Raw genomic sequence first — 21,830 nt, 5'->3', positions numbered from 1 at the left:
TTTGTGACATGCAGGTGTGCCGCTTCTATCCAGCAGGTTTAGAGCTCCACACTCTGGGCTTGACACGAGGAACATCTTCCTCCCCGAGGGGTCCGTACGTAACCGGAAAGCTTCAGGTGTTCAGGCCATGTATCGTGGCGTGCGGATTGACGGTTTGGGCTTGGTGATCGTTAAATATTTAAGAACAGATTTGGTTTTATCTGACTTTGGGGAAAGTAGAGCAGCCGGGATGTGGGAGGTTTGTTGAGTCCCCCATGGAACGCCTCTTGCCCGCATTCGTCTGTCTGCGGAGGGGGTTTGATTTTGTTTTCTTGCTGTCGAAAAGATAGCGATGTTGAATCCGGCCCGCTCGAGCGTGTCTCATCACATCCTCAGACTGAAACATGAAGTTCACAGGTGAAGACAATGTAGCGTTTTAGCTCGCGGATGCATTATCAGTTATTTGTTGTCATATTTTGGTGCATCTTTTGAATTTATACATGAAACGGTGCAATCTGCGAACGGACTGTTTTGGTCTCGGGTGAAATCGTGGTCTTATCTGTGCAGCATGTGGAACGTGGAGAGCGGTTATCTTTTCATCGTTCCCGCACTGTGTGTGTTGACTGAAGGCCATTTTGCTTTAACTGTCTTTGGGTGGCTCTTATTTGACTGGTAAATTTGCCTTACTTTTTTATATGGATAGTCGGAGCTTATCTTACCCGTATATTCTGTTCTGCTGTAGCCATGACCGTCTTTCTATCTCTGCTGTCCCTCCCAAACCTTGTATCTCCAAACTTGTGATTCAAATTGTTAATAATAATAAACCATTATTATTAGTGATCCTTTGTGTTTTTCACTGGGTTTTCCAAAATTTTTAATGATTAAAAAGAGCTTTTCAACTTAGACAACACAGTTTTTAAAGAGCAAATAATTTGTGATTATTAAGGTCCTACTTTGGTTTATGGAGTGTCCAACAACAAGTTTACGTACATAAACAGTGTAAAAACACTTTAACTGGTCTAGTCTGCTGTAATTGATCTACCGCGTGATGCAGTCCGACCCAGAACTGAAATTAGACCAACAGACGACTCGTTCTTTTTTTTCCCAAGCCAATAACTTTGTTATTCGTTCCCTTACAGCTGTACAACGTTGCTATACTGCATACATTCGCACACAGCAACATTACACACGGCATGAAATGTCAGGACATTGCAATATTTACTCTTTAATTGTTTGAAAGTACATTGTTGTTTCCATTCCCTGAAAAACAGCGAATTTGGACATACAAGGTTTTGGAAGGACAACCAAACAATGGCGGTCCCCATTCGCTTCTTTTGTATGGACACAAAACCAATGCAAGTAAATTGACATTTGTTATGTTAAGAAGTAAGTCAATTTAAAGAATAAAATATTTCTCTTGTTAAGCGATCCACATATTTTCTTCAAATTCATCAACTGTTTAGAGGAAAGCATGTGTACTTAAAACTCGTTGTGTTTTTTCCCGCTGTCATACTTTCTTCCGTCCTTTTGATAAAAGGCATCGATCCCTGTTGACAGCAGGCTTTACATACACCGGCGCTCACAGCTACTTACTCTGGCAGAGGCTTTCCTAGCATCTGTCTCTCTCAAAGCTCTCTTCATTCGTCTTACACTCGTTTAATTCTCTCAGATTTTTTTATTCCCATATGTCTTCTGTAAACTGGCCTCTTTGCCCTGTAGATCACTCCCTCTGTCACTGTCATCACACAGACACATTTGCGCCTTACATCCGTTCTTTTTTTCCCCGACGTAAATGAAAGGGTGATGCGGAGGTCTTCACTTCCGCTTACGGATCCCAGAAGCACCTGCACACGGATGATCCAGCACGCAGAAACATCTGCTGGGGCCACAGAAGAGCTATAAAGGCAAAACACCGAGTTGTGTTTACATAATGTACTTTAAAGCCCAATTATAAAAGTTAAAATCTCTTTTTTTAAACTGTGCAGGCCAGGGTTGACAGTTTAACACAAAAATACCATATTAACAGCGTTAATACAAAGCAATAATGTCACATCAACATGAAGTACAAATTGTTTTGCTGTACAAACAAACACAGATGTGCATTGAAGTGTAAGCCACACTATTCTGGCGGAAATATTCGCCGGAGTTCATCACGGTCAGTGTTGGAAATCTCTTGCTTTAGGCAGCTTTGCTGTTTTTTGTTTCCAGCGTGACCCGTGTCTCTGTAAAGCTAGTGGATACAGAGATGTATTAGATATGCTTCGGTAAGCTCATGTGCTTCCTCTGTTTCTGAAGAGAATACTACATCGGAGGACGACCGGGCGCTGTACCATAAACTTTAGGAATATACTGGAACTGAGCAGTCTTACATTTTGGCAGGTTTCTGTTTAGGGCCTCGGGGGAATTGCATCGTAGATCATATGGCGGAATGTTTTTACGATGTTAACAGTAGCAAAGTAAAACCAAAGGAAGAGAAATCTGTGGTTGTGTTGAGTGACCTGTGCCCCACTTTAGCACGGCCTTCCTACAGAGTTTTGCTTTGTTTGGGTGTTCTGGGAACATCGAAACAAAAACTGTGTTCTCTGATTTCCTTTCATACGTTTTAGTATTCGCCACAGTGCAAAATAGTATTTTTTTTGTCAGTATAAACGGATTAAACTTGTTAACACAAGACCAATGTAATTGAGAGGCGAAAATAATATATTATAAATGTAATTATATTATATTATGGAAAATTATAGCGATGCTAAGATCCAACGATACCGAAAGTTTGGTGGTTATGTTAATTTAACATTGACTCAATTCTGAACATTAAATGATTATGTCTTAACTTTTTGAATGTTATCAATACGTATAATGACGTGATATTAAACATCAAACTGGTGATGTTTCTTAACATTTTCTATACACAAAGCACAAAATTCATTGCATTTTTCGGTCCTCTTTTGATTGACAGGCCCTGATCATCGGCTGTTTTTAAACCATCAACCGATAGTAGGTAAAATTAGCTTATATCGAGACTGACAATTGGCCGATACATCGGTGCATCTCTAGAAAATAATATAAATAAGCGCTGGTTTTAGGGAATATACCAGTAGGCCATTTGTTTTTTATAGTAAACACAATAGTTCATTTACTTTATCTTGTCAATGAATCCATAATGTTTATTTCTACATATGCTGTTCAAGTTTTAAGCACAAACTTCTGTAAACGTTGTTAAATTTACGCCTACGCAAGAAAATATTCCATTGGTGTAAGAAAAGTAACTTAATTCTGAAAACAAGTCGTTTATCTTAAAACACTTTTGCTTCTCAAGTAAATGTGTAATGTTCAATTCAATTCAATTCAATTTTATTTATATAGCGCCTTTCACAATTTGCATTGTTCCAAAGCAGCTTTACAGGGGAAAAACGAAAAACCCAAGAAAGGGTAAAACACACTACATGGTGTTTTATATAATAAATCCAATTATTCTAGTAAATAATATCTTATGTCAGCATCTCCTGGTGGTTTATTTAGCATATTTGCATTAAGTGAATGCTTGGCTGAAAAGATGCGTTTTTAATCTAGATTTAAATTGGGCGAGTGTGTCTGATCCTCGAATAATATCAGGAAGGCTATTCCAGAGTTTAGGTGCTACATATGAGAAAGCTCGACCCCCTTTGGTGGATTTAGTTATTCTAGGTATTATCAAAAGTCCTGCGTTTTGAGATCTTAGAGAGCGTGATGGGTTGTAGTATGATAGAAGCTCTGTTAGGTAGGTAGGGGCTAAACCCTTTAAGGCTTTATAAGTGATTAAAAGAACTTTAAAGTCAATACGATACTTAATGGGTAGCCAGTGAAGGGTTGATAAAATTGGGGTTATGTGATCATATTTTCTGGTCCTGGTTAGAACTCTGGCAGCTGCATTCTGAACTAACTGTAGTTTGTTTATTGATGATGCAGGACAACCACTAAGTAGCGCATTACAGTAGTCAAGTCTTGAGGTCATAAATGCATGAATAAGCTTCTCTGCGTCAGCAACACACAGAATATTTCGTAACTTGGCAACATTTCTTAGGTGGAAAAAGGCTGTTTTTGTGACATTTGAGATGTGATTTCGAAATGACAGGTTGCTGTCTAATATAACGCCTAGATCTTTTACTGTATTTGTTGGAGTAACAGTACATCCTTCAACTTGCAGTTTATAATCAGAAATATTTGGTTTGCGTGTCTTAGGTCCGATAAGTAATATTTCTGTTTTATTAGAATTTAAAAGAAGGAAATTATAGGTCATCCAATGTTTTATATCTTCAATGCACTCTGCCAATTTGGGTAGCTGGGAGGAATCATCTGGTCTTGATGAGATATATAGCTGAGTATCATCTGCATAGCAATGGAAGCTAATTCCATGTTTTTTAATAATGTTTCCAAGGGGAAGCATGTATATGGAGAACAGCACGGGTCCCAGAACCGATCCCTGAGGTAATCCATAATTTACTTGCGTTAAATAGGATGATTCCCCATTTAGATGGACAAATTGATGTCTGTCTGACAAGTAAGATCTAAACCATTGTAGTGCCTGTCCCTCAATACCGGTATAATTGTGTAAGCGATCTAGAAGTATGTTATGGTCTACGGTATCAAACGCAGCACTAAGGTCAAGCAGGACCAGGAGTGAGATGTGACCTTTATCTGATGCTATAAGCAGGTCGTTTGTAATTTTAACGAGCGCAGTTTCAGTGCTATGATGAGATCTAAAGCCTGACTGAAATTTTTCGTGCATGTCGTTATTTTGTAAGAAAGAGCACAACTGAGTGCACACTACTTTTTCTAGAATTTTAGACAGGTATGGGAGATTTGAAATCGGTCTATAGTTTCCTAGTTCATTTGGATCCAAGTTTGGTTTCTTGATTAGAGGTTTAATGACGGCCATCTTAAAGGGACCTGGGACATGGCCTAGATTAATTGACGAGTTAATAATGTTATAGATGGGCTCAATTGCAACAGGTAGTAACTCTTTTAATAATTTAGTTGGTATGGGGTCTAGTAAGCAAGTTGTAGGTTTAGAGGTTGCGATAAGTTGAATTAAATCTTCCTGTTTTATAGTTGAAAAACGCTGGAGCCTTTCTTTTGGAGCGATGGTTGGTGCTAATTCATAGGACAGATTTGGAGGTTGAGTTTTTACAATTTTGTCACGAATGTTTTTGATTTTCTCTGTAAAAAATTTCATGAATTCATTGCTACCAAGGTGCGGCGGAATAACAAGGTCAGGTGGTGTCTGTTTATTTGTTAATTTAGCAACTGTGCTAAATAGAAACCTTGGATTGTTTTTGTTGGTTTCTATGAGGTTACGAAGGTGCTCTGCCTTTGCTGCTTTTAGTGCCTTTTTATAACAATTTGCACTCTCTTTCCATGCCATTTTAAAGACTTCTAATTGCGATTTTATCCATTTGCGCTCTAGTTTGCGTGTTTCTCTTTTAAGGGCGCGAGTGGTGCTATTGTACCAGGGTGCAATATTTTTCTCATTAATCTTTTTTGACTTCATAGGTGCAACAGCTTCTAATGTATTAGAGAAAATAGTGCCCAATTTCCTGGTCATGACGTCGAGCGATTCGTTATTTATTGGTCTGGTTATTAAAGGAGTCAGATCTGGCAAGCTCTTTGCGAAGCTATCTTTAGTAGCAGAGGTGATTGTTCTACCCTGTCGATAACGTGTTAAAGGGCTGATTCCAGACGTGCGCAAAGTACCCGTTATAAGATAGTGATCGGTGACATCGTCGCTTTGAGGCATAATATCTATATTGGTTAGATCGGCTCCGTGAGATATAATCAGGTCTAGTGTATGATTAAATCGATGAGTTGGTCCTTTAATGTGTTGTATTACCCCAAAAGATTGTAGTAGTTCTGTAAACGCCACAGCTAATGCATCGTTAGCGCTATCTACGTGGATATTGAAATCTCCGACAATTAGTATTTTATCAACGTTAACCAATAGGTCCGATAGGAAGTCCGCAAACTCTTTCAGAAAATCAGTATAGGGACCAGGGGGTCTATACACCGTAGCCAATGTAAAAGAAAGCAATGGTTTTTTACTTTTGTTAGGAATAATTATGTTCAACGCAAGCACTTCAAATGATTTAAATTTATGCTCTGTTCTCTGAGATACAGTAAGAAAGTTTCTAAATATTGTAGCGACGCCGCCACCCCGACCAACCGGACGTGGCTCATGCATATAACAGTAACTTGGTGGGGTACACTCATTTAGGCCGAAATAATCATTTGGTTTAAGCCAGGTCTCGGTAAGACAGAGAATATCAAAACTGTTGTCCGTGATCATTTCATTTACAATAACTGCCTTTGAATTTAGTGATCTAATATTAAGTAGGCCGAACTTTATAAATTGGTTTTGGTTGTTTATTACATTGTCTTCAGGTTTAATCACGATCAGATTTTTTCTCTGACTTTTGCCAAAATGTTTACTTTGTAGTATTATTCGGGGGACACATATAGTCTCTATATATTTGGAAACAGTAACATTTATAGCAGTTGAGGCGCACATACTATGGTTAAAGTTTTGACTTACCTGAGGGAGACTTACCTGAGGGAGACATAGTCAACCGGTGCGCAGCGCCTGCGAGATGTTGTCGGACAGGAGAGCCGCTCCGATGCTGCTGGGATGCAGGCCGTCAGGGCGGAAGAGCCTAGGTCGCTCCCAGAACAGATCAAAATTATTTACAAAGAGCAGCTTCTGTTCAATACACCATGACATCAACCATTGATTAAGTGAAAAAAGTCTACTGAACTTATCATTCCCTCGTCGGTAGGTAGGCAGCGGTCCTGATACGATAATCCTCGCTGTGGGCGATGCGTTGCGTACCGTCTCGATCAGACTCCTGAAGTCCCTCTTCAGGATCTCCGACTGCCGCATCCTGACGTCGTTCACTCCCGCGTGCAGCACGACAGCTTCGACGTTAGCGTTGTCCTTCAGGATCGCAGGTACCTGCGCAGACACATCAAGAACACGAGCGCCGGGAAAGCAGTGAGTGCGCACCTTACCTTTAGTAGATGTAGCGCGTATGTTCCGGACGATCGAGTCTCCGATGATCACAGCGTTGCATTCGGTCTCACAGAGGGCGGCAAAGCGGTTCCTGGTCGGGATCTCAAAGACTGGTAGCTGAGTCATCTCACCGGTCCTGGCTAGCGCCTTTCGCCGTTGGTGTGCCGGTGCAGGAGTGAAGTTCATTTGGGCTGGTCGTGTTCTCTTAGCCTGGGCTCTGTGCAGAGAAACACGCGGAGTAGAAGTGGAAGAAGTATTATAATCGCGATGAAAACTTACCGCGGATTTGCGAGCTTCAGCACGGGATGTTTCCAGCGCCGTTATACGTTCTCGCAGCCGTGTTTGCTTCTCAAGTAAATCCTGGATCTGCTTCTCCACAGCCTCCAATTCCGACTGAAGCGCAAACGTTTCCTCATCTGCACTCAAAGGTACAAACACGTCTGAAGCATTAGCATTAGCCATTAGTGATGTAGTAATGAAAACAGCGAGTTAAGCAGTATGCAGGCGGATAATGCTAATAGCCTGAGGGCTAACACAGAATGATCCGATACAAATAATGTATCAGTACGTTTAACAACGATTTTTGTTTATGCTATAGTTAAGGATAGGTTTCACTCTCGCTTAATAACGATTTAAGACACAATTCTTCAAGATGTAACAAGAATAATTAGATTTGAAAGAGCTCCCGCTCAAATCACGCGCTCTCAGTAAACTCTCAGCAAACAGCAAACAGGCTCTAAAACTAATGTTATAGATATTTTTATTGGAAAACAAAACAAAAACTGATTAAGATGATTATTTTTCATATTTGAGTCTTCGTAGCTCTTGTTCTTTATCTTACAAATGCTTGCAACCCTGCCAATTTCCATCTTGACACTCTTCCACATTGTTCTCTCTGTCTGTCGCTCTCTCTCTATCTGATTCCATAGTGGTCCTCTCTGAGTTTCAGATCCTACTTACAGATACGTTATACGAGAGCCGTTTCATCTTCTCCAGGCTCATCTGGTGTCTGTTAGCATCCATGTGGAAGACATTGAGCTGAAGACCCACGCTGATCAGAGAAAGATGTGCCCCTCTGGATCTACTGTTGCACATGCTTTAATCCCAGGACCCTTATTTGCTCCGTCTTGCGTTCTTTAACATTCCTTACCCTCTTATTCCTGCTCCAATTACCTCTCTCTCTCTCTCTCTCTCTCTCTCTCTCTCTCGCCCCTGTATTCTGTCAGTCGCTTTGTGTTGAAGTCATGTTAACTGAAGTTGGTAGGATGTCTTGGTTGGAAGCATCTTATTGAACGAGGTGATGGATTATTTCAGACAGTGACAGTCAGTCGAGCTGTTTACTGGGAATAGTGGCCAAAAGAGAAGCTTGAGATCAGACTTGCTTGTCGCTCTGAATTGATTTGAAGTTTGTGGGAGTATAGAGATGCTTTTTTACACACAATTAGAAAAAATATACCTTTCACAAGTAGACATATCTGAGAAATTATTACATTCTGAATATAGATGAAGTGATAAGTAGTATTTCATCATACTGAAGTCTCTCTTTCCTGATCTCTTTCGCTCACACGGTCACTTTCTTCTTTTTGTCTGACGGTGTTTTATGACAGTAAAGAACTAGCAATTGTGTTTCCTTCTCATTTGACTGATGTAATCTCACTTTCTGATCTGATTTCTGTTCATCTCTCTCTTTCTCTCTCTCTTACTCAAAGCATGCAAAATAACTAGTGGCGGCTACACTTTGCCAAATGGCTAGAAATGATCTCAACAAACTGAAATCTCAAAACCAGCCTGACTTAACAGTTTTTAATGTGTCACCTTCCCACAATGCATTGGAATAATCAGCGTTCATGTTGACATGTTTGGCTTGAACATGAGAAACTGTCAAAAACGTACTGAAACGTGAGTGTATGAATCGTTTTTCAATGGTCAACGTCACTCGGGTCACCAATTGCAGGCGGTGGGAATATTTGTTGCCATTTAGCTTAGTGTTTCTAACGGCTCTGAAATTGAAATTTCACCACTCGCTGATCTTCTTGAGCCACTGTGGATCATTTTTGTGAAGTTGAGAAAGAAAAAAGGTTAAGAAACACAACCCTCAGTGGTCATTTTGTTTAAACCGCTGATCTTTCCTAAGAGATTTACTTAATGTTCTGATATATCACTTTACCTGTCTCTCTGCCCAATTTCAGTATTTACCTTGAGAATAAATAATACAGTTTAACTTAACTTCCAGAAGAAAAACGAAAAAAGTAGCTAACCGCAAACCCCCGTCTCCAGACCCACATCTCTAGAGTGTCTCTTCAGGAAACCAGATCGTTGTGGTTCTACAGCTGGTCTAATCCATACAGCCATATCCCTTCATGCTCTCCCACTGTTATGATTTATTTTTCCATATTTATTTATGTTCGTTTATGTGGATTTATGAATATGCTTTTGGTGTTTACGGCTTTGGCGATGCCCCTCGGCTCTCACAAAGCAGAATTAGTATCTATATCTGAACTGATGGAAACAGCACACGGGCTAGATAACAGCTACAGCTGCTGGGCTTTTATTTGCATGCTTTCTCTCCTTTGCACACACCTTTGTAAATTGTTACTCTTTGTTCCTTATACGGGGAGATGCTGGAGAATTGCAGCATGCAGACCTGATCCATACTCAGATTTAGTCTTTGTTTATGCGTGAAAATCTGATTGTTTACGAGTGCCGCAAATGGAAATTTCGGGAAAAGCCGCAAAGTAACGCTGGAGGTCAAGCCAATAAACGATGCAATTTTCATACAAACAAAAGAAAGCGCAAAACAAGGCAGTTTCGCTTCTACATCATCATCTTACCACAGGGGAAAACTGGTAGAGTACTACGCTCTGTGTGTGTGTGTCTTAAAGGCTTTAGTCTTATGTTACTTGCCCCGGGTGTTGATGCCCTTCTGTGTGTGCTCTGGAGGTCGTCCCGCTCCGGGGGGCGTAAGCAGCGCCTGCACACTAGTGTTAGATGTCTGCTTTACTTTTGCTGGAATGAACAAAAGTAGCGCTGCATTGCATTGACATGAACGCGATTTTTTTGAGTGTTGTTTCGATCACCACTTTTAACAAAAGTTTCGAACACCAAGTTTTCACCAAAGTTTGCAGTACGGTATAACCACGGCTGCAGGCGACTTTTTCTTCAGAAAAGCGCAGTTTTTACTTCTCTACTAGACTCATTTGAGTCGACCCTGTCAGCTAATTTAGGCAGTCATTCAGTTTTTCTCCGTGGTGACAGTCTATCCACGTATCTACATGAGGAGCTGTCAAACACTCGGCTGCACTGCTCTTCACAAGCCGCTTTTAAAAACAACACAAAACCACACCAGCTCTCAAGTGCCCCAATGTGTTTGTTTGGACATTGTGTTTGAAAAGCTTTTTATTTTTGCAACACTCTCTCGCCTGCGACCCTGTTATTATTCGAGGATGATTTTGAAGCCACCCCACGGCACTTATCCCGATGACAGTCTCAGCCGAGCACTGTGGGAAATGTGTCAAAGGCTTGATCGAATTATTAGCACATGTTGTTTTTTTACATGTTCAAAAAAATGAGTGCAGCGTGTTTCCAAAATAACAGAATAGTGCGTAATGCTGTGTTTTTTTTCAAGTTCGTTCGGAGGCTTGCTGAACTTTCTTATCGTTTTAAGGTAAAGCAGTTATTGAGCAGGTATGAAATGTCCATTCGACGTCGTTTGACTCTTAAAGTTTTTTGCTCGCGATGACATATAGCTTAAATGAGCTGGGGTTTACAGACTGGCTCTCTGTGTGCTTTGTCATTTAGCAATAAAGCAGCGTGACCTTCGACGTGCCAAAGAGTTTAGGAGTCTCCTGCCGCTCTGAGAGCATGTATGAACACTTCTAGCCGTGTTAATAAACAGCGTGTGAATAGCTCCTCTGTCTCCTTAAACTTTCAGGGTTCCTTGTCTGGGGGCTCCTATCCTAGCTGTTTCCTTGCAGGTCCTCTTCCACTAAACGTGATGAATTAGGCCTTTTCTTGGTGCGCCACCTTAAAATAACAGATCACTAAAATCGGTCAAGAGCTATTAATCAACCGAGACCTTTTCCATGAGTTTTCACCTTTGTTTTTGTTTGGGATTTTCACCGACTTGTTCGGTGTGTTTATCTTAGCCTGTTGGACTAGTTTCAATATCGAGGCTTTTAAAAAATGTAACAGCGTTTAGTTTCACTAAATCACGCTAAATGAAACAACGCTTCCACGTATTGTGTTTATTGATACTGCCGTCATTGTTTATTCCTGTGATTGGCGCTTCCTCTTTCCTTTGACATCATAATCCCGTCCTTTCAAAGTCGAGCGAGTTAGGAAAAGTTCAGCGAAGTCTCCCCGCTTTTCCATTGTACGTTTTTCTCACCGTTTCGCTTTTTACGGTCGCTCCCAAATGAGCTGTAAGAGTGTGTAAATCACCCCGCTGAAGAACACTACACGTCCTGTACCGCGTCTGCCACCCCTTAAAAAAGGAAAAGAAAAAACAGGTCACTAGGTAATTGAATAGTTAAGGGAGAACTTGTCCTTCATCAGCTCCAAGCAAAGCATATGGCAATAAAGTCATGTGCCTGCTGTTTCATTTCCACAAGCCTCCGCACGACTAACAGACCATAGAGGGGTTGAAAGAAAGCCTTGATTTTCACACACATACACATAGAGGCATCACATCAGAGAAGACGATTCGTTTTGAGGTCATTGAGAAGCAATGGGGGAGAGTTGACTTTAAAGTGTTTTGTCGTCCCTTGTTTTGACTCGGCATTGGAGGTCACCGGTATATGTTTGGTTTTGAATGCTGGGGTCCTCAACAGGTTTAGATGTGTATGGTTGACAAGGTTTTATAATGGTTCACTTGGTTAAGCACTGGGTTTCTGTAAGTTGCATCTTGTATATTTGCAATGCTTTGGAAAAAAGTGTCTTCAAATTTTCCACCATTCTTAAACCAGTCTGTCCCAGTTTGGAAATCGCTGCTTGGCTCCTCCGCACAACCCAGACTCCATTGTAGATGCTGACTTAAGTTCAGCGTCGCTGCTCGCATAATGTATGTTTATTTCTGCATTGCTGAAGCATACCGCAGTGTTTACCCCAGCATCAGATGCCTTGCACACTCGCAGTCACACACAACGGGAGCCTTTTTGGTTGGAAGTAAGATGATGATGACATCAGCGCAGACAAATCACTCGCTGCTTCGCACCTCCTCATAGACACCTTATCCACACACCGGGTCTGCCACAAGGTGTAGACCACGCAGGGATAACACACCATAGCTGCGGGCCGTCCTTTAAAGTCGAAACACGCCAAGATACTAGGAGAAGTATCAGCTGCAGAGATGGAAAGAGCAGGAGAAGGGTGCGGACCCCCAGCGGACGCTTCAGCTTCGGGCAGGGTTAGCTCGCAGCGGATACGCTGGCTGTGCACATGCACCGTGACCCTTCCTCATCCCTTCCTCTTCACTTCTAATGAGAGCAGCGTATCGATCCGCTCTTTTAGACTCCGGCAAGACTCTCTCTATAGTGTGCATTCGCCAACCCTGGAGACACTTTAGACAGCAGAGAGGGTTGCAGCATCAGACGTTGATTAATGTGAGTGGACTTGGTTTGATGGAAACCACGGCGGCGTGATATTGAAGAAAAGTGTAATGTGATAACTTGTTAAATAACGTGATATATGATATACAATATGAAAGCTTTATTCAAATATATTTCAAAGCTAGAAAGTATTGAACAAACAAGAGTATTCTTTCTGATCATGTCAGAGCAGTGCGTCTCTCGGCATTGACCTAAACTGTAAATAACTCTAAATTATTCATTTATTGCAAACGTCTAAGTTATGCATGTTTGTGTTTTTATTTTATTTTAATATATTGTGCACCCCTATGTAGATCTATATGGAAGGAAAAGTGAAATGTGTTTTTTTTGTTGATAATTATTATTATCAACAACGTGGAATAATAATGATGATTATTAAAATAATAATAATTGTAATAACAATATTAGAAGTAGTAATAATAATATTATATACATAAAATTGGGTATTAAAATATACATTTTCCAAATATTATTTACAGTTTTAATAAATATGATTATATTCCATGCATTATTAATTTTATATGATTGTTATTTGGTTTTAATTATTTTGGGCCAAGATACAATAGTACTTGACTTTATTTATTCAGAAATTATCATTTTATTTGAGTGTACAGTATTGTGATACCATGGTATTATAATCTGATACTATTATTGAAACATTTTTGCTATGGCAGATGTGCACATACACTACACACAAAAGACGAATTCTCTCTTACGAAAAGCTTTTTTGAATTTTAGCAAAAATGTATTTAGCCATTTGTATTTCAAGAAAGTCCTCACTATGTTCCAGATGCAGTTTTCTGCTTCATGAGGTAATTTTTATCCCCACAATGTAGGTCAAACCAGCACACACATTCATTGTGCAGTTTCGTCTCTCGGTCCTCGATGTTGGATAAGCAGCCACTGGCTCGACTCCATCCTTACTGCATAGGCACTGCGGTTGTATGTTGACCCAGGGTTGGGAGAATGTTCTCAATGAGGTCTCACTCTAATTTGTCATGCCTCCATTTTTCTATTATGTTTAGCAGGCATCATGTGGACAGGAGAGCCGGCGGAGCGGGTTCACATCTGGGAACGATTGCGCTCATATACGTGCATTGTTCATGCGGGAACATTTCGCTGCTGTGCGCTTTCTCATTTCTGTTTCCTTAAATATTGTCACGTTCCATAACTTGGCGAGTGATGTTTGTGATGATGGACTGGACTTGCAATTGATCAATTGATGTAAATAAGGGGACTGAACAATAATGCGCTGCATCATCAAACTACTGGTTATTAAACCGAACCAAGTCTGTATCCGTACTCGTTCCTCGCGGTTTCTTATGAAGGGTGACTGGAGTTCCAGTAAAAAAAAAGCCCACAATCCCTCTCTTGACAAAGCTCCCCTCGTCTCTGCCAGCTCTGGATTTCGAATTGCTTTTTTTAGCCGATCTCCAGTTCCCCAACGGCTCCAGTAGAGTTCTCCAGAAACCTTCTGTGGTGGCTCAGCAAAATCCATTTCATTTCCGCCCAGCAGACTTCATACGATCATCCCTCTGTAGCCGGAACGCGGTATTAAATATTCGTTTTCATTAATGTAAGAGGCACATCAACGCAAATCTCATTTTAATTTGACATAACCACATCTGTTTCCCATTTCCGTGAAGCGTGTAGATCGGCAGTGTTCATGAATCCGAACAGCCACCGTTGGGTTGCCATGTTTTAGCACAACACTGTGGAACTTCAACTTCAGGAAAAGCTGTCTCAAAGGTACAACCTCTAGTTAATGATCACAAAACAGTGAAGTCATAAAATTAGTAAGGGATGTTTTCTGTTTGTTCTTTATACTTTATCCGTGTCGGCGCATGTTACACTTTTTCGGTCTCGAGGTTAAAAGAAAAATTCTTGGCATCGCTCTCTCACCATCATGTTCTCTCTCTCTCGGTCTCACTCCAGTGGTTTAAATCATTGCCAGGACTCAACTATCCCCAATTTTCTAGACACATGTTCAACGCTCGACATTCGCAGACGGCCTCTCCCACACGGCCCTGTTAGAAAGAGAGCATGTTATCAGGTTTCTCAGATCAAAACGAGGAACCGTGGAAACTTCATCCTCGACGGTTGTCTGGTGTTAAAATCCAAATCCCTCCGCTGATCCACAAATGGTGAACAGAGCTCGTATTAGATACAGAACCTTTCCACCATCCAGTGATCTACTTCACGGCCGCCTAATTATTTTGGTCAAGGAAACCGAAAGGCCTTTTTAAATCCCTCGCTGGAAGAAATGATGTGCTTGAGAGAAAGTTATAGAGAAAAGATGCAGACGTGCGGAAAATGAAACGATTTCCATTTCTTTCGGTGCGACTCACCTCTTGTTGGAGTTTGCGGAGAGGTTGAAGGGGATTTTTACTTGCTGTGACATTACAAGCGATAGAAACAGGAATCATATGGCCAATTAAGTGCTTAAAGGAATTTGGAGGCAGTCAGGAGTTCAGGTTACCTTGAGCATCACGCTTTGATCTGACGCTGGGAGGTTAATCGTGCTGATGGGAACACGGAGCGTGAGAGCTTGAAGAACGCTTTTTTGAGGAATTAAACGTAGGTTCGGAGAAGGACAGAAATCCTTATGTGTGTTTGATGTGGAGTTCTATGAAGTGACATTAAATAAAATGCACAGTGCAAAAAAGGTGTTTTCAATTTGGTCAATGTCTTTACATTACTTTAACTCATCAAAATATGACATTTCAATGTGTTATTTTTTTACAAGTTACATCACCTCAACCACTTTTTGTGTACAAAACATTTGTGTACACGCTATTTATTGTGTTGCCTATGTAGTCTGACTTTGTCATGTGTGCACATTTTGTCATTGTACATTGATTGAATTGATATCATTCAGATATTGGGTAATACAGCCCTGGTTGTGATTCGATGAAAATTAGATTTTTCATACATGGTTTATGTAATGGTACGTGTAAATACTACACAGTTTTAACCCACGTTTGGGTAAAATATGGAAAAACCCAACCTAGAAATTGTCCATATTTGACCTTAACATTGGTTAAAATTATATATAGAATAATAAATGTAATATTTACAATTCATATTTTAATAGAACTGTTTTAATAAAAACGATTTTATTTTATTCATTCGCCAATATTCTCACTGAGCTTGTACTCTGGGATTGTTCTTACTTTGCATCTTTAGAATTTGGACAAAACCAAACTTACTTTTTAATTTATAACCCAACGGCAGGTTTTTGCCAATCACAGGCGAAAAACAACCCAGCATTTTTTAAAGAGTACACGAACTAAAATGTTGGGTTATTTTTAACCCACCGTTAGGTCAAAAAAGGGATTAACCCTACCGTTGGGTTAAATGAACCCAAATTTGTTTCATATTTGACTCAACGATGGGTTAAAACAACACCGCAATTTGCTAAAAAAACTGAAATGGTTATTTTACAACGAAACGGTTTGGGTTTGTCTCTTTTTGACCCGTTGTTGGGTTGAAAACAATAAAGATACCATCTGACTTTTAAAACAGCCTTCATGTGAGCAACATGCTTAGAAAGTAGAGAAACAAGTTGTGTGTTTATTCAAGCTTTAAAGAACAAGCTGGTGTTTTTTCATGTTTTGCCTAGCCTGTATAATGCAAAGCTTTGGACTAATCTAATGTGTTGCTTTACAGTATAATGTGACACTAGTAGTGTTGTCTGAGATTAATGGCGCGGCTTTAAGCAAATCTTTCACAGTTCAACAAAACAGGGTTCTCTAACTCGCTCAGAATCTTAAACACACAGTGAGTGTTCATGTGCAGCAGACATGAGACGATACTGAGCGAAACACGACCGGCCGGTTGCTTTGGATGAATGTTCAATCTTTACTTGCAACTTTCCACATTAATATCACTTGCGTGCGCTGCAGCAGCTTTGCTTTTTCAGCTCTTTTACAGTTCTAGCGAAAGTAAACAGAAGTTTTAGACTTAATCGCGGTATGTTTGAAGTAGATTAGAGATGCTTTACGCGGGGCGAGAATGTTTCTCATGCCGATTTCTCATTTGTTATTGTTCTGCTTTAGATGTTAACATGAATGCTTTACCGTACGGAAATCTGTCGTCTTAAGGAACCGCTGTTCACGGGCCTAACCTCTCTCTCTCTTTCTCTCCATCAGTTCTACGAGATGATTTCAGACAGAACCCCGTGGATGTAATGGTAGCAGCGGGCGAGCCGGCGGTAATGGAGTGCCAGCCTCCCCGCGGGCACCCGGAGCCCACCATCTCCTGGAAGAAAGACGGAGTCACTATAGACGACAGGGACGAGAGGATCACGGTAAGAGGAACTAAAACACAAATCTGTTCCGCGCCGAAAAGAAGTTGCTTCAACAATCGCATCAGCTGCATTTTTTCAAGCAAATGAAGGCCGATTAGGGCTTCTGCTGATGAGCGTTTAAACTGCGTCGTGGCCGAATCTGTCGGGGAAAATTAATGGAGCCCATTCATCTGATTGGAAGGGCGCGAGGGAATAGAAGTTTGCCTCCGCAGCCGAAAACTCTCTCGGCTGATTTAATGCAGTCTTTAAAGCAGGGCCACCAATTAGCTTCCTCTAATTAAATGTGCAAGAAATGAAGTCAGAGAATCAATCAGGCCTCTTTTGTCATTAAAAGAGTAACTTTGATGTTCCCTGTGCCGGCCGCTTTCCATTTGCTTTATTTGTGTAGAATAAAGCTAAAGGTGCTTTGGGGGGTTGCTGTTTTTAATCAAGCCGCGGCAGCGTGTTCGGAATACACATTCTGTTAATAAATGTGTCATGTATTCTGGAGTTCTGGGATATGTTGGTATGTGAATCAACGATTACGACGGCGCTGAATGAAATGAAGGCAAGTGTGTTTTTGTTGGTGTTGTGTGTCTTATCTCTAGTCTACAGTTTGTGTTTCATTCCGAACACTAAAGCACATTTAAAGGAACAGTTCACCTTAAATACAATTCTGTCTTCGTTTACTCACCCTCAAGTTGAAATCTGTATCGATTTCTTTGTTCTGATGAAAGATATTTGAAAGAATGCTTGTAACCCAAAAGTTCAAGGCCCCTATTGATTCCCATTGTAGGAAAAATGTCTTTATACATTTCTTTGTTATGTTAAACACAACAGAAGATATTTTGAAGAATGTTGGAAAGAAAACAGTTCTGGGGTACTTTAGACTACCATTGTCATTTTTCCTACTATGGTAGCCAATGGTGGCCAAGAATTACTGTTTGGTTCGAGCGTTCTTTCAAATATTTTTCTCTATGTTCATCGGATCATATAAATTTATACAGATTTGGAGCGACTCCAGGTTGAGTAAAGGATGACAGAATTAGTATCTTTGGGTGAACTGTCCCTTTAGCTAAAATCTCAATACGAAGTTCATAATTCTTGACCAGTCATAATTACATTTACATTATGCAAGTGACTTATAACTCACACAATTGTTTACTTTATTGGACTATATTACGTTTACTGTGTTTATATATATATATATATATATATATATTTATATTAGTGTTAAGATTGTATAATAAATGCTACTGTGACTTCTTTTGCAATATGCTAATGGCGGTTTTTGCATGAGTTTGCATGCTTGTTCGTTTATGCACGTCAACAAACAGAGAATCATTCAAAAACAGGGTCAACAGCGGATCTGCATAACAAACATAATTCATTTGTTTGGAGTCCACAGTTATCTCTAAATTAAAGAGCTCCAATTTCCCCGCTAATTGCTTTTCATCAGTAATTGCCGCAGTCTGCTGAAAACATGGAAGCACGTTGAGGCCGGCGGGTGCATTGTCTCGCATCCTTTTGTGTCGCGTTTGTCAGCCATTATCCGATCTCCCGAATTACTCTGCACAGCGAGCACCGTATGAGCTTCAGCTCAACCGGCCAAACAACACAAGACAAAAGGCACGCGAATAAAATGCTCTCCATCTCCGGATGCTCAGATTGATTGCTTCCTCGGCAGCCCTCCTGTTGTTAAGAGAGAGAGAGGGAGGATTCATCGACAGCGAAACCATCCCGCCGTGATGGAACTCCAAATATGTGTTCTAGTGGAATAGAGAGTTCTGCTGAATGTGTGGAATATCCGACAGATAGCGGTTCTGTGCCAAGACTTAGCGAGCTGCCAACCAAGCAAATATTTGTAGGTTTTGGAGGCAAGCTTCCAGCAAGAATACCGTTCCAATGATTAAGTTGCGAAATCTAAGTCATTTCCAAAATGCATTGTGCTTGTCGAAGAAACTTCTTAAAGCTACAGTCTGTAGCTTTTTGGTTTGTTATAAAGGTCCAGTGTATGACATTTAGTGGCATCTTGTGGTGAGGTTGGGAATTGCAACCAACGGCTCACTCCACCACTCACTCCTCCCTTTGAAAGCAGTACAGTCGCTGACACAGAACTAGGATGTCGTCACGTTTTCGCTTCTTTGCCGAAGGAGATAACATATTTACGAAACACGCTCTGTAGAGCAGTTTGTCCTTTTAGGGCTACTGTAGAAACAACATGGTGACTTCCATGCGATGGGGATATGTCGATAGAAATAGCTCGTTCAAAGGTAATAGAAACAAAGTGCTTCATTGTGTAAGGTCTTTATTCACCTCTGAAGACGTGTATTATATTGAATTTGTGTCAATAGATCCTCCAACGTTAAGTAACCTGCCATGTTATGTTTCAGACAGAGATGGCGATAGAGAGGCAAAAGTTACGGATTGCAGTTTTTGTTGTGTGTTCTACGCATTCTTGTGCTTATTGGAGCATCGAGGTGTTTTTCCACAGTAGGTTCCTCTTTGGTTTCAGCTTGTCCCGCCTACACTGTAAAGTTAGCCTCAATACACACACGCACATCATCAGCCCTTTCGGCTCACCTGACCCCGTCTGCTCTGTTTGTCTCGTGCCATATCAGCCGTTAAGCTCTCGCTCAAACAAACAGTAACATAATGACACTTCAAACCCTCTCCAACACCGTGGGGTGTCTTAAATAAACTCGGACTCCTTCCTTTCCCCCGCCTTCTCTTTTGTTTAAAGACCACCATTAATATTTAGGAGGCGACAGGGCTCAAGAATGCTTCTGAAGATTGTTGAACGAGTCCGGTTAGGAAGTGCTTGGAGATGTCCCGCGATAGTCAGACGGAGAGCAGATGAATATTTAGTTTGTTTGTCTGTCCTTTCATTCTTTCTTTCGTTCTTTTTTCTTTCTTTCTTTCTCTCTCTCTCTCTCTCATCCTGTCGGTCATTCTGTCTTTTCTTCTATTGATTAGTTTACTGTCTTCCAGCTGTGATGTCACGCTTTACTGCATATATTGGCGTTCGCGCACATGACCGCTTATGCGTAATATCTGTAACTAATTTGTAAATTATGGGACATACAGCCCATGTATCCGTTCGTTACGCCTCTGGTCTTTATCACCACGGCAGTGTTTACACATTCCACATGTGAACGCGCTCTGATCTAACCGCCGGACCCGACGCTGACCACAGCGAATGGTAACCAATGAGACATGACATGCACTGGCAGAATGCAAAGCCACATGCTGACCCGTTTAAGTGCAGGCAGGTAGGAGGCTGCGGGAGAGCTGCCACATTCGGCTCCCCCTAGTTGACTCGCACCGTGTGGTCTTTTAATGCACGGATCGGATTTGTCGCGCGAGCATGATCCCTTCCTCAGGTGAACGAGGACCCCCAGCTGCCCCACGATTGCCTGAGAACAAAGCAAGGGCCTCTTGGTCTGAAATCAGATCCATGGGAAAATATAAGCGGATCTGTTTAGCCAATGCACACATTCACAAACCCTGACATGCATTCATGTAGATGTCCACGTATACACACACATATACATATGTCCAGAAACAAACATTTTGTATGTATTTATGTGTATATATGTTATATATTAGGGCTGTCACCGTTAACGCAGTTTTTTTCAGATTAACACGTTAAAATATTTAACGCATTTAACACACCACGTTACGTTATATAATCACGCTCAATGTTCTGTATCGAATTTAAACCAAATTTTGCATTAAAGACTGTAAAGTGTTTGAGAACTTAATTCAATTTCTGTATATTTCCTATATGAAAACTCTCAGTTATACTGTTCTTCAATGTGAAATGGCTATAATTAATAAATAAAGAACAAATAATCGATTAATCACAGAAGAAATGTTTGATTAATCAGATTAATTGTTTTAATCGATTGATAGCACTAGTATATATATATATATATATATATATATATATATATATATATACAGTATAAGTGTACACTGTATATTCGTATGTGTAGGTATTAGGATCATTTTCACTTCTTATATTTTCTTTCCGACAGATACGAGGAGGCAAATTGATGATCACCAACACCAGGAAGACGGATGCCGGAAAGTACGTGTGCGTGGGAACCAACATGATGGGCGAACGAGAGAGCGAGATCGCCGAGCTGACCGTCCTCGGTACACAACGATCTCATTTCTTCATATACTGTACAGTTGAAAGTTCAAAACCCTGTTTACTTTCTCTCTTTGTCACATCCGAAAACATAATCCGGTTTCAAGACACACATGTATATCCAATCCGGTTCCCACACGAACCTCTTGTGCATCTTATGGTGAACACAAATGCAGATGGATTCACTTAAACGCGTCGTATGAAGTGTTTGTTTATGGGCAGAGCAGGAGAGGGTCCAGATGTTTGGAGTTTATGTGCATAGCTGTCGGAAGACTCGAGCGTGTCATTGACCCTGTTTAGGAGACACGGACTCTTAAAGCTTTTAAGAGTTTGCCATGGTGCAGATAACATCTCAAACATATATTATTATCATTCATGATAACACACACATACAAAGTGTTTTTGTCCATCATCCACTTTATTAATGCTCAAGTTTATGCCACACAGCATCAGTGTACAAAAGAACGGGTGACCTTTGACCCTCTTTCCCTTACAGCCGTTTTCATCACTATCGTATTTACAAATGACATAAAATGCATTTAAATGCACTTTACGCTGACGCTCATCATAAATGAGGCTCGATGTCACATTATGTGCAGACTGTAGTAAACACAACACGGATTAAAAAATCAATAGCTACATTGCAAGCGATCGATGCGCATGAATAAAGTGCAGTGATGAATGTGTCTTTAATGGGCCTGTGGTGATGTATCCTTCTTTCAGCCGCTTATATAATAATCCTAACCGATCTGCAAAAGTGTG

At 40.7% G+C, this 21,830-nt stretch overlaps 1 protein-coding gene across 1 annotated transcript in view; it reads left to right on the top strand.

Moving 5' to 3' along the window:
- The window catches only part of robo1 (roundabout, axon guidance receptor, homolog 1), a 104,852-nt gene that overhangs the window by 50,606 nt on the left and 32,416 nt on the right, over positions 1-21,830 (top strand). The window contains exons 2-3 of the mRNA XM_079481720.1: positions 16,776-16,933; positions 20,953-21,073. Coding sequence (XP_079337846.1) covers positions 16,776-16,933; positions 20,953-21,073 — 279 coding nt within the window. The remainder of the gene's footprint in view (positions 1-16,775; positions 16,934-20,952; positions 21,074-21,830) is intronic.

Source organism: Barbatula barbatula (assembly GCF_947034865.1).
Source record: "Barbatula barbatula genome assembly, chromosome: 19".
In the NCBI taxonomy this organism is placed as follows: domain Eukaryota; kingdom Metazoa; phylum Chordata; class Actinopteri; order Cypriniformes; family Nemacheilidae; genus Barbatula; species Barbatula barbatula.
This window is presented reverse-complemented; position numbering and strand designations above follow the sequence as displayed.